The sequence below is a fragment of the Cryptomeria japonica genome, unplaced genomic scaffold (assembly GCF_030272615.1).
Source record: "Cryptomeria japonica unplaced genomic scaffold, Sugi_1.0 HiC_scaffold_1753, whole genome shotgun sequence".
In the NCBI taxonomy this organism is placed as follows: Eukaryota; Viridiplantae; Streptophyta; class Pinopsida; order Cupressales; family Cupressaceae; genus Cryptomeria; species Cryptomeria japonica.
Window position 1 is genome coordinate 11,134 of NW_026730044.1, and position 13,965 is coordinate 25,098.

The 13,965-nt window shown below is 46.5% G+C and overlaps 1 protein-coding gene across 1 annotated transcript; it reads left to right on the top strand.

The window, feature by feature from the left end:
• Positions 1–10,701: 10,701 nt before the first annotated feature.
• Positions 10,702–13,936, top strand: LOC131873456 (cytochrome b-like). The gene has a single exon (XM_059216334.1). The coding sequence runs from the start codon at positions 12,041–12,043 to the stop codon at positions 13,247–13,249; it is 1,209 nt and encodes a 402-aa protein (XP_059072317.1). The 5' UTR covers positions 10,702–12,040; the 3' UTR covers positions 13,250–13,936.
• The last annotated feature ends 29 nt before the right edge of the window (positions 13,937–13,965 follow it).

A 13,965-nucleotide genomic window follows, 5' to 3' on the forward strand; every position in this document is an offset into this window, starting at 1 on the left:
GCAATAGACCGCGTCTTACCACCAGCAGTAGAGAAGGTGGCAGAGACGGTAAGAGTTTCAGTCCCTGAAGGTGTAACCTATTACGTATATTCATGCCGGGATTCTATTCTGAGGGACACAAAACGAGGGGACCACTCAGTTTAAGATACAGATCCAGAGCCATATCCATAGGGCCCTCTTTGGACCTTCGTCTTTCTAATCTCGATCATGAATGAAATGGTACACGGGGGGAGTGAGCAAGGGCGTATCCTTCTCTTTCTCTCTTCTGCAGAGGCAAAGGCAATTGGTTTTAAGACTGGATCAACAGAATCTGGTTCTTAATCAATTGGCTCTTAAAGAGGAGACTATGCTATAGGTGGATTTGGATCTGCTCCTGGAGGATCTGTATCTCAATCTGCTTTTACCTCTGCTGCTGGATAATCTGCTCCTCGATCTCAATCTTTCACTTTAAGGGGCTCCGATCTGTATCCGCACATGTATCAGCAACTACGGGCACTCTATTTGTTGGGTCAGCGCCTGTGGCCTCTGCTATAGGTGGTTCTGGGTCTTCAACGGCCTATGGAATTCGATCTGCATCCAGATATGCTACTGGCGACTTTACCTATTCGGGTGAAGCTCAATCTGGGTCCCGATCGGGGGAACGAACTCAATCTCAATATGGTGAAACTGCTACTTTTGCTCGGTAAAATCACTGAAAGGACGCCACATACACTACTAAAACCAAAGGGGATGCTATTTATTCTTAGTCAACGGGTTCTGGTTATTCAATTGAATCAATAAAAGAAACTTATTGTGTAACGGGTTAAACTTCTACAGAGTCCATCTTTGGATTTGGATATGATGGGCGAGGGGCTGACTCTTAGACCATTCCCGCTACCCCTGCACCTCTCCCCATTTCTGGTGATTATGTGTCAACGCTCTTCCTATCTTGACTTTACCCTTGCCTCTGTAGCTTACCTTGCTGCTGGGTGATCAACTCCCTTCGCTGCTGGGCCCCTTATTCCCTATCTGGGCAACTGGATCAATAGTAGCTGTTTCTCGGTCAATAATAAGGCCCACTGGGGCAGGCTATGCTCCGGCTTTCACCTCTGCCCCTGGCTTTGACTTTGCTCGACCAACAGGCTCTCCAGCTGCCCCTTGCTTTATCTCGTAGCCTATATGCGCATCTCTTGATCTCGTACTGTTGTTATGCATCTCTGGGGCGGGTCGGAGTGTCTGGGCGGTCAACTAATAGCGCTTTATGGGGATCTGTCTGTGGGCAGCGGATACGCTTTCCTGGTACGGGCTCGCTTGGGTAAGCTGCTCAGCTATCTCTAGTATTGCAATCTACAGATGATGCCTCTTCCAGTGGGAGCCGAAGTATAGATGATCCTAATTTGCTATCCATAGGTATATTTCAGTTATCGATTAAACAGTGGTACTATATAGTAAATGGAACAGGCTACCTAAGTAAAGTAATAATGTCCCCGCCATGGATGATCGGGCCAGGCACTCATGGACAGAGACAAGGGTAGCAAGGTAATTGAAATGTTCCTGCCAATTAAGCTTTTTTATTCAAATATTCATTACTTTGGTTGGAAAACATTCCTCTATTGTTCCTAATTATTCCCACCCAACCCGTATACGCATCTTGGAAACCTAATCCACCTTTGTCAGTTAGGAAGAATAACCATTGCTTCATCTAGTTCTGTTTTATTTCCTTTTGCTTTTATTTCTATCGCTACATTTATCCATTCCTCCCCACACTCCTATTCATTAAGGCTCGGACAGCCTACTACATCGCCCGGTGGATACTAGGCCGATCGTTGCAGAGATAGAGAGAGAAATCAATAGGTTCCATCCTGTCCCAAAACATTGATGCATCCATAGTTATGTGGTAGTCCGATTAGTGGACAGCACCTCCGATTTATCTTTAGGTATAATAAGGTTTTGTGAGACCCACCATTATTCTACATTGCCAAGACTCTTTTTCCCGCCCGCTTGACGAGGGGAACCATCAACTCCTCTCTTTGCTTCGTTTACCTTTGTTAAAGCCGTCCACAACTAGAGGTTCCTAATTTGCTGGGGACAGGAAGGATAGCCTTGAGCTTCACGCTTGCTGCCCTATCCGCTATGGATCCGTAATGCGGGCAAGAAAGCAACTGAGGTGGATAATTGAGGATTTCCCTCTTCCTGGTTGGAGCTTCTAACACTCGCCCCACAGTAGGTGGACCAGAATAATGAGGGAATTCAAAAATGATTGGGCATGGACAGTACCCCCCTCCGTCTCGATCTATAGTTACTGCAGAATCTAGGGAATAGCAATTATAGGCGGGTAGGATTGAGAAATGGTTCTTGGAAATGGAATTATTGGGTCAGATAGGGATGTGGGATTACAAGCTTGGTCATATTACTACGCATCTTCTCCCTCACCTTCTTAAGTTGGCTTGTATTTATTATTAGCTGAAACAAGGGAAGTAGCATGCCTCATATACACAATTGTTGAATCGAATGCCATTGACGAATTTGCTTCCTAGCACGCCTACCTATACCTTACTGACTATTTCCACCCCAGAGAATTGACGAATTCGCTCTGATTCATTACCCAAGTCCACCCATATCTCTAATCGCATTGATTGGCTCTACACATCCCTACCCACCCCTTTATGTTTCAGATTCAGTTGCCGGATCAGAGAGAGTCAATTCTACTGTTGCTAGTCGAACTTAAGCGGATAGACCGGTTGGCTCTCAAAAATGAATTGTATTAGTACTCATATCACTAAGCATCTCTTCCCTCTGCATATCCAAGTCTCGGGCTGGACGAATAATTTGAATGTTTTTATTGGGATCTTAGAGAGACAGACAATCACCTCTACTATATCTCATTTCTCAGAGCCAGTCGAGTATGCGGATACAATAGAATACCCACAGCCTAGTGAGTAAGGACCGAACTATTGAATTGAAGCGGGATCAGAGAGTTTTGATAGACCTATTCGCTCTGATAGAAGAGAAATGCCCGTAGTTACTAAGCCTTATTCCCCGTCATCAATGGGAACTGCATATCTAAGAACGGGTGTAGGTGTTATAACGATAACGGGATCCGGGCCAAGGTTGAGAATGCAGTAACTATAGATGGTATGCGATAGTTGGCTCCTCCTATTCATTCTTCGATGGTCCAAGCATTATAAGATCGGATAGATTAGTCACTACAGATAGATTAGGGCACAAAGCTTAGTAAGTTTCAATTACATATGCAGATAGAGCCTATAAAATGGTAGGGGTGGGCACCTAGTTTCATCATATTGAGTTTCGGAAGCAGATGTTGTTATGTAATATATATGCAAGAACTCTAGTTTAAGGCACAATAAATGAGATGACCATAGCATAGCTCCGATAAATGGATGTGTTTTACCTGCGGACTCATCTCATGCAATATATAGCGTTCCTGGTTAACCAATCTTAGCCCCCTACTATTAATGATACGTACGGTGAGTCAGATGATTAAACAACTATGAGTTACTCAACTTCCTACCTCTATTGTTAGTACACATTCGCTTAAAGATTTATTCCCATGTCCAATTCTTCTAATCCCCGGCACACCAAGATGAGTAACTATTATTTGCTCCGATCGAGAAAGATCCCTATACAATCACCTTTACTTGACTTGCTTTACTCGGGTGGGTTTGCTTCGACATTTTAGTATGCATTTATTGCTCGGGTATCGGATATAGATAGGGCAGATTCTTAAGTAACTGATTTAGCTCTTGGTATTCTTGCATACACTTTACCGCAGTAACAACCGGCTAATCCCAACTATTACTTCTATTGCTGTAGTTAGTAAATCATCTCGGGATCCATCTTCAGTTAGCTAGTTAGCCTTTCCTGAAGTTGTTTAGTAAGGTCCTGACCCATTCTCGTGTGACCAATTTTATAGAGGGGGGTACGACGGAGAATAAATAGATAGTTTTGAATCCGGTGCTTCCCCTTCCTTCTAACCTATGGAGGAAGCCGGAAAATTGAATATCGAAGATTTGATCGGTCCAGATGTTTCCACTTCCCTATCTTCGTTCGCAGTGACAATGACTGGTGTTAGGGATGGATTCGCCTCCATTGATTTATTGACTCCAGCCACTAAGGTTGATCCTGCCCCTGCATACCCGCCCTTTATAGCAGTCGGGATCAATAGGCTTTACTTCAATAGGTAGGGTCGGTTTCTCAACTGCCCCCGACTATAGTGAGCTATCGGATCTTCTCCTTACTACGTAGACTCAATAACTTCTCGGAAGTAACCAATTCAAGAGCTGAAGCTGTTAAAGGCCCGGGGCCCGGGCTGCTTAAATGGTGCCCCCAGTTCTTAGATTCGTTGCCATTGACAATAATATATAGAGGGCGCTTCGGATAAAATAGTTTCTGAAAGGGCGGGACATTAGGAGCTATAAATCCTTATGTGTAATCTGATCCTGCCTCGGTCCAACCTGTATATATATATATAATTAGCGCGTCCAAAGCACCGGGAACTAAGATAGTAGGGCATCGGTAGGCGTAGTTTATTCATTTGCAATAAAAATGGCGTAGCTATCTATGGAGCTTATAGAAATGCGATAATTGATTGAGGTGGATACGACGTGGGCACATCGAATGGTTACCTCAGATTGACAGTTAGGTCTGAAGGTGAAACAGCTCTCGGCTACTACTCCCCACCCGGAGACCTGGGCACAACCCCGAATATGGGGAGGATAGTACCCGCTTTCTCTCTCCTCTAAGTAGTTGGGTCTGCAACTACCATGGTCGGCCCCCTTCCCCGTGGCCCTTCTCCTTTTCGTTCGGTGGACTGTATCACGGCCATAATATGCGGCAGTACCGCCTTTATTTCTGTTTCCGTTTCTTCTTCCGTTTCCGCCCCCCCCCTACTATTTGAAGGGAATCAGCTTACCCCTGCATGTCCTCCCACCCACCCCGTACGGGTGGATTGGAATTTGAACCGTCTTGGCGGTCTGTCTTTGGGCCGGTATAGGTCAGCAGTACCGTTACCTATACCAAGAAGTAAGAGCCCCTGTTGTTGACGCATAACACCAGTAGCTGAAGGAGCAGCATAAGTAGTAGCTAAGAGGTAATAAGCCGGCATTTAAGCATGGGTTGATCCAGTGTCATAATAAGATGCAGTGGTTTCATCAGTTGTTTCAGTGTCTTACCCACCAGGTTCTCCCCTGCCCTTCATAAGCACCAAAGCCATAACGAGGAGTGGATTCAGTGTACCAAGTGGATGGAGGAGTACCAATTCTAGTTCCTATTTACCCAGTGAAGGAAACCAGTGTATGAAGGAGCTAATGATAAAGTTGTGGAAGGCTCCTGTGATGTATCATAATATGCAGGTGCTGTAGTGGATTGTGTGGTTGTGTAAGGGAGTTACTAAATGTATGAAGTAGTGCCCTAAGGAGCATATTGAATAGCATAGGATAAATAAAGCTAAAGGGTAGATTACAAGTGATAGATAAGATAGAGAACGGATAGTAAGAATAAGCTAAAGATTACGAAGACTAATGTTCCTTCTAGAGTATAAGAATGCTCATATAGTATAAGACCTTTTTATTACTAAGAGAGCCTAAGTAAAGTCTAAGTTAAGTAAAGTCTAAGTTAAGTATAAGTCGAGTATAAGATGGGTTGAAGCACCACCACTACCAGCAAGGATTTAAGAGGTCCCTATCCCTATGTCTTGAGAAGGAGTACCATCAGCAGTAAGAGATAGAGATGTCCCACCACGACCTAGTAGGTAGGATGAGTACCAGAGAGTCTAAGATTCCTATAGAACGCCAGGATTACTTAGGAGAATTCCCTCAATCTATTCGAGTAACAAGCAATTTAGTATGATTAAGATAGTATAAGACCCTTTTTATAAGAGAGTCTAAGATAGTATTTATTGAAGCACCACTACCAACAGCAGAGGTAAAGGGAGTTTCTTAGGTATTGAAGTAACAGCCCTACTAGTTGGATTAGTTCCATATTTGAAAGGTGGAGAACCATGACCTCGTTTAGCAGCATCCATTCTTGCCTGATACTGGTAAATTCGACATAAAGAACCTGGCTATGTACCTGGTAAGTTTACCGTAGTTAAACTGGCATTTGACTGGTATTAATAAACTGGTCAACTCCTATTCAATAGCCTTAATACGGGTTGGCAATTTCCCAAAAATGAAGCGAGAGAGTATGGAAGATTGAGCTAACGAAGCTGGAAAAATGGCTGTAATATTGACATTTAATAACCTGGCCTTGTACCTGGGAAATTTCCATCCCAACCCTTGCATATTGGTCAATAATACAGAAAGAACCTAGCATATTTGTAATTTCTACCTAGCGAACATGTCATTGTAGCTGGTGATTTTACCTAATTAACATGGCGTTTGACTTGGTGATTGATCCTTTAAGAACCTGCAGTGTAGATCAAATTGACACGACGACCTGCTTATTGCTATTATGCTGCTTCCTCTGTTGCCTGTGCCTATGCCGCTGGAGGATCCGAACAAACTGGAACTATAAGGGGTTTTTCAATTGGTGTTTCAACTGATTCCTATAGACTATAACCTTGGACTAACAACTACCCAGCCTTTGTATGACCTATGAAGTTTACCCTTCCATGTGTAATGTATTATATACGATGCCTATCGTAGTTCTTGGGTGGGCGGCCCTTTCTTATGTGCTTACCCCTGCTTGCCTCCGCTGGATCATTAACTGGCTCTGGGTATTAGTCAACTTTGACTCTTGAACCACAAGTAAAGACTCAATTTGAAAACTAGATCACAGACTCATGGCGTAGGTTTAGGAACATGATAAAGGCTCCGTACCGTGTGGTAAGCCCGACTGGATGTACTAGATATTTTTGGGGCTATGTGGGCTGTAAATAGGCTTTGGACGGATGGCTCTATTATGTGGAGGGCATAGACTTGAAAGCGCTTGATTCGGGCATTGATAATCGGAGTAGTGGTTGGTCAGTCGACTATGGATGCACTTTATTGGGGCTATAATGAGCATTGTTGGCGCTTTCGCTAGAGTTCTGTTGATATTGATGATTGGCGCGGAGTGCCTGGTCAGTCGACTGCTGATTCGCATTGGATGGGTGTGGCTCTTTTTGTGTCTATCTGTGAGCGCTTGATTCAACCAGCGATATACGGGGCTCCATGACGGACGGGCGGATGGCTAGGATCCTTAACCGAATTGAGCAAGAGGAAACTGATTCATGATTGGGAACCGGACGACGCAAAGGCTACTACCGCTATACAAGGTCTCTACTTGGACGGTAAGGTCTAGGGCGATCCCTCAGAACACATGATTCAGAGAGAGGACCATGTCATAATCAGGGGAAGGGAGCCCACCAAACGTTTCTCAGCTCGGAGAACAGTAAATAGCTTGCTTATTCAATATGCATGCGCGAGAACATAGAATCGCTTCTATCTGGATGGCTCGGGATTCGTAACACATCACTGAACGGTCATAGGGGCATAGCAATAAGATGGTACTACTGAAACCCGAACGGAAGGGAAGGACGGCAGGGTCAGTCCCTGAGTGAAGCTCCCTCTCATGCTATCATCGATCCGAGTACAGAGAGGGACGAAACCTTTTGGAGTCCCTGATGGAAGACCATCAGCATATATATATAGATATCTATCTATTTAGATATTCGTACCACCAGCATATATTAATAGAATGCTCCGTAAACCACCCACCGCTTTTTTATTTCCTCTATTCTCGGAGCTATCTGTTTGGTTTTCCTCATGGCGATCAGATACACATAATGATAGCATCCGTTTGCATGGAAACATCAATCTCGCACGCATACTTGGTATGGGAAAGTATGCTTATATGGGCACAGATGCGAATCGATTAGCTGAGCTTTGTTCCCAGTTAAACCACTCCCGGTTGAGGATGAAAGTAGTAGTAATGACGGCGATTGGTCTTAAATCTTTATTGATAACCCCACCTCGGGTTGTGTATGGGAGGATTGGTCCGCACCATCACCTCGCTGGGTTCGAATGGTTAGATCCCGCCCAAGAGACTGGTTGGGATGTGCACTTCATTGATTGGTTCGGATGCAGAGTATGCCCCAGGTTAGTCTGCCCCAGAAAGTATGCACCTCATTTGTCTCTATTGGTTGGTGAAAATCCACCGTCTGTCTCGATTGGTAGAGATGGGAGCCGCCTCGGATGGGATGGGACTAGCCGCTGTGGATAGATGGAAGAAGTCTGTCTCGATTGGTAGAGATGGGAGCCGCCTCGGATGGGATGGGACTAGCCGCTGTGGATAGATAGAATGCTTGGTGAGCACCGGTACTCCATGAGCTAGGGCTGTAGAGATGGGCTGCTTGGTATGCACCCGCGCCGGTTGGACCTGCTGATAAAGAGAATGAGTGGTAAGCACCGGTAGCCCACTATAGATAGGGCATAGGTAGCATAGGAACCACACCTCACCAGGTCGGGATTGGTCGAGATTGAATAGATTGGTGTTCACCGGTAGCTCAGACTGGAGGGCGTTAATTCGAGCTAATAATTTTGTCCAATTTGCTCCTATCAATATTTTTCTTTGCGTTAGGACAGGAAACAAAGAATATTATGGATGGATTGTTCGGAAGGCAGGGAGACTAGATTAGACAGATGGAAGCGTTAGGAAATTAGTTGAACAAGGATGGAAGCAATATATATATATTTGTTTGGGCGAACCTATAGTCAAGTTTCCCACCCACCCGGGGCATCAGCCTGCTATTTTGACGCTAGTATAAGCTAGAATAAGTGGGAGGGCCCTACAATTCTATGGTAGGCATGAGGAGAGTTGGTGGAAGATATAGTTGGTGGGAGGGAATAGAAGGGGTTAGGGATGCTGATTGGTGGGAAGCAAAATAGAGTGGAAGAAACAATGCTTTCGAACTTTAGTTGCATGTTACGTATAGAATCTAGAGGGAGGGCCCCTACTATTCTATGGCCCGGATGGAAAGCAATTCTTTCTGGTTGGTGCTGCCCCTCGCCCCATATAATGTCGAGGGCTATGGGATCGATAATCAGCACCGAGAAAGATCTAGAAGTTCTGCTCATCGATCTCCCTCTCTTTATTATTCTAGGGCTAGACTATCTTCTAGATTCTATACGTAACATGCCCCCCCAATAATATAAAACAACAACTATAATGGGGGGGCCCTACTATTCTAAAGGGTCATCGAGATAGAGATAGAGACAGCGGAAGCGGAGCAAGCGGCACGGGGCGGAGGCAGTGGATTGAGTTGATCCATTAGTACAGGAAGTTCCAGGTCGATAGCCGGCTCCATATCCTCCAGATACGGATTCAGTTCCATTCGCATTTGATCTAGAACCAGCTAACGTCGAAATAATGGCTTGCTTGCCCTACTCTTTCTATAAGGAACCAGCGATCGAAGATTCTCGAGCATCCTCCTTGCCAGCAGCTTGCCCAACATCCCTTCCATTTATAGAGCCCCCCGTAGCGGAGACAGGGGCAGACACGGGTGACCGAGCTAGGAGATAATAGCAGATGAATATACAAATCCATTGCTGACGAGGCCGATTTTCCCTGACCTCCGTTTGGGCTTATGGTGCCACGAGACCTCTCGAGTTTAGTTAGGGGACTGGGGAACGAGCTCTATCTAGATATGTTATTCGTGGTTCCGAGTCAATGGGATCAATTGGTTATGAGTAAGCTGCTACTAGTGGCTAAGCGACTCGATCCCGAACCATCACTACCACTGGTGAATCTGAAGAGCGAGGGGACACTAGGACCCCAACTATAGCCGGGCGGGGGGGAACTCTAGGGTGCCCGGTGCCCCGGCTCCTATTGGGAATTCTTTATCCCAGTCAACCGTTTCTAGCTCCGCAACCGGTCGGGAAGGGTCTCGATCCCGATCATATACTGGCACCTGAACCGATTCCCCATAGAATTTTAGGGCAAGGTAAACCTTAAAGGGTGCCTCTGCTATAGCTACTCCTCATGCAGGTGGCTCCTTTCTGAACTGGTGTGGCATATTCACAGGTTCCGGGTCGACTGATCCAAGTCCGCTATATAGAGTAGGGCTGGTGCTGCTTCAGCTGCTGAATCAACTGGCCCTTAGAATAGTAGGGCAATCGGGTCAACTGTCTCTGCTAATGGAAGGAACACGTGCTTTCGGATGTGCATCACCTATGGGCGGGTAGGAACAACATGGGATGTTGTAAGCACTTGTGGGAAGACGATAGGATTGTAGGAGCAGCGAGGAATGTAGTAACATTGAATGGAACACGAATGGAATAACCCAATGGTCGACCGCCCTCCCCCCACGGCACCGAGGATCGCGCCCCATCGAAGGATCGAACACCGTTGCCCCATAGGAAGGATAGGTGGGGAGCGGTCATCTACTCTGTCCCACTCTATAGACGAGTCATGGGTCATCTCTCTTATATACGCTGCGTGATGGATGAATCGCCGCATGCACTAACCCTGCAAAAAGGAGTGGTCCTCCCCTACTATCTATAGGGCGGCCCCTACTATAGATAGCTGGGGGATAAGATATGCCGGTGAAGGCTGGAGATTACACACGGGATTGTTCGAGCAAGAAGGATCATGCGCCATCGAACTATAGTTGCATGATGGGGGTCACCGATGATGGTTGGTCATCTACTCCCCGGTCATCTCATACGTTATATGATGGGGATCATGACGGGGATCGCCGCCCACTCCGCTCGATAGACCGGGTCGCCCGGGGGCGCTCGGCCTTGACCGTCAATGCAGTGTACCGTTCACTATCTATAGTCCTGCATCACTAGAGGACTATACTATGGCATCACTTCACACTACTATACTCTCCCCTACTATGGATAGGGGCCCCCCCCCAATCAATAATTTGGATAGGCTCCCAGCGGGGGTCGGACGAGTACCGTCAGGTCCTCTCCCTCCAAGCTATTCTATTAGGAGAGGGGCGTTTCTCGATATAGGTAGGGGGCCTCGATGAACCGGGTGATTCTCACCCTTTCTCATTGAGAAAGAGAGGTGAGCCTCCCCTCCCTTTCTACCCGCATCTATAGTGGGGGGTTCCAATCGGAGTAGACATCTATGGGATGGATTAGTACTAGCAACAGCGGCATAAAAGCAATCAACGGAAAACAAGACTGACCCCGTAGGGGCCTAGCCGGAAGAACCAATCTAAGCCTGCAGGGTGGGAATGATGTTCTCTCCAAGCATCGGGTGTGAGGCCTACCCACTGTTCATCTGGAGCATGCGATAAAAGTTATGGCTGGTCTATTTTATCCATCTCCTAGTTTCACTAGCAGGCTTATTAATTAACAGAGGTTTCCCCGCAGTGCCCGATTCTAGATCAAGAGCGTCGAAACAATGCTAATAATGAGAGGGGAAAGCACCCAACTTCTATCATACGGGGCTGTGCGGGTGGTCGGGACATGCTTCCTTATTAGCGAGTTGGGGCTGGATGCTCCTACTGAATCGAAACAGTTCACTACGCCCTACTATTTGAGAGGGCTCTACGGGGGGCCTACTAGAACTAGTGCCGGGGTGGGGCCTTTCTATAGTTGATAGTAGGGCCCCCGGGACATGGAATGGGTCTAGCTCACGATAAAGCTGCTTCTCAGAGGTCCATAGAATTGTAGGGCGGCTAGAATTCTTTTCAACTTCAATTGATTCTATACGTAACATGCCTGGCCACTCATGTGACGTATATAGACTGCATCGTTATACTAGAGTCTAGTTTGGCCTAGACTATCTCCCGGGCCCTATAGATAGTAGACCGTGTCGTATCTCCGAAAACAAGGATTCCCCACATCTACCTACACAACGATCTGCATGGGGATAGACACACAAGCCCGATCGGGGGAGTCTAGGTGCACCGATTATTCCCCACATCTACCTACACAAGCCCGATCTGCATGGGGAAGTCGATGCCGATTAGCTTTTTAAGGATAGGCAAATCTTTTTTGGTGCCATAGTAGATTAATAAACCTGCTAGCCCTTGAGAATAGTAGGGCGGGATTGGCACCCGGAAATTTCCATTGAGGGGGAGTCGAATTGAGGGGACAGAGACATGACACAACGATTTTCCATTCTCAAACAACCCATATTCTCCACACTGAACCAGCATTTGATAGATTATCCGACCCCGAGCAATCCGAGTCATTGGCGGGGGTTTGGTTCGTTAGCTGGTATTTGTCCAGCCATTCAGATAGTGACCGGCGTTTTTCCAGCTATGCATTACACACCACATGTGGATCTAGCTTTCAACAGCGTAGAACATATCATGAGAGATGTTGAAGGGGGCTGGTTGCTTCGTTATATGCATGCTAATGGGGCAAGTATGTTTCTCATCGTGGTTTACCCCCATATTTTTCGCGGTTTGTATTATGCGAGTTATGACAGTCCTAGGGAATTTGTTTGGTGCCTCGGAGTTGTCATCTCCCTGTTAATGATTGTGACTGCTTCTATAGGACATGCACTACCTCGGGGTCAAATGAGCTTTCGGGGAGCTACGGTAATTACAAGCTCAGCTAGCGCCATACCCGTAGTGGGAGATACGATCGTGACTTGGCCGTGGGGTGGTTTCCCCGTGGACAATGCCACCTTAAATCGTTTCTTTAGTCCTCATCATCCACTCCCTTTTATTCCAGTAGGCGCCAGTCCTCTTCATCTGGCCGCATTGCATCAATATGGATCGAATAATCCATTGGGTGTGCATTCAAAGATGGATAAAATCGCTTCTTATCCCTATTTTTACGCGAAGGATCTAGTAGGTCGGGTAGCTTCCGCTATCTTCTTTTCCATTTGGATTTCTTGTGCTCCTAATGTATTGGGGCATCCCGACAATTATATACCCGCTAATCCGATGGCCACCCCGCCTCATATTGTGCCGGAATGGTATTTCCCACCAATCTATGCCATTCCTCGCAGTATACCCGACAAATTAGGAGGTGTAGCCGCAATAGCACTCGTTTTTCCACCGCTTTTGGCTCTCCCTTTTCTGAAAAGTTCGTATGTTCGTAGCTCAAGTTCTCGTCCGATCTACCAGAAACTCTTTCGGTTTTTCCTGGCGGATTGCTTACTATCAGGTCGGATCGGATGTGAACCCGTGGAGGCACCATATGTGACTATTGGACAAATTCCTTCAGTAGCTTTCTTCTTGTTCTTTGCCCTAACGCCCATTCTGGGACGAGTTGGAAAGAGAATGACCGATTATTACACCAATCACTTACAATTCGAGGGCATCGACCGAACTATCTCCTCCGATGCCATAGAATAGTAGGGGCCCACCCTCGATTCTAGCCCTTATTATAGCAGGCGTCATTAATGAACGGCTCGCCCAACTTCTATTGCCCCCCACCCACCCCGGGTGGGAGGAGGCTATGGTACTGCAGTCAAGCCCTCGACATTATATGGACCCACTTTTCTCGACATCTCGACCAACCGGTCGAGCCCGAGGGCGCTCTCCCAATGCAGACCCACCCCACCCCCCTACTAGAGTTAATTAGAAGAGGGGGAGGCGGGGTTTTAAGGCGGTCGAGAGCCCGTGGGGGGGGCGGTGAGCGATAATTGAATTTGGCGAACCGCCCCGGACTACCCGGGAGAGGACCGCCCCACTAGACTATTGAACCCCCCCGACTACAGTTTAGTTCAGTGTAGTCTAGCCCGGGCCCTTACTCTAGCAGGTTCCAGTAAAGAATTGACTGGTAGACTCTAGTTGGCTTTTAGTTGAGTTGAGTCTAGAAAGGTGGTCTAGTGCCGGGTAGCCCTACCCCCCACCCTCATAGCTTCCCCCATGCTTTCCGTTGGTAAAAACTGACCACCCGAATCCCTATATCTCCGGTTGTATCTTGACAGTAGTCTCTTTACCGCAGATCTTGACTAACTATTCGTACGCTTCATTCTGGAGATATATATATCTATCTATCTCTATCTATCTATCTATATATATATATAGATAGATATATATAGATATATATAAGAGATATAGAGATA

What these genes read in the sequence shown, in the direction of transcription:
- LOC131873456 (XM_059216334.1), top strand. Translation starts at nt 12,041, where the DNA reads ATGACACAACGATTTTCCATTCTCAAACAACCCATATTCTCCACACTG.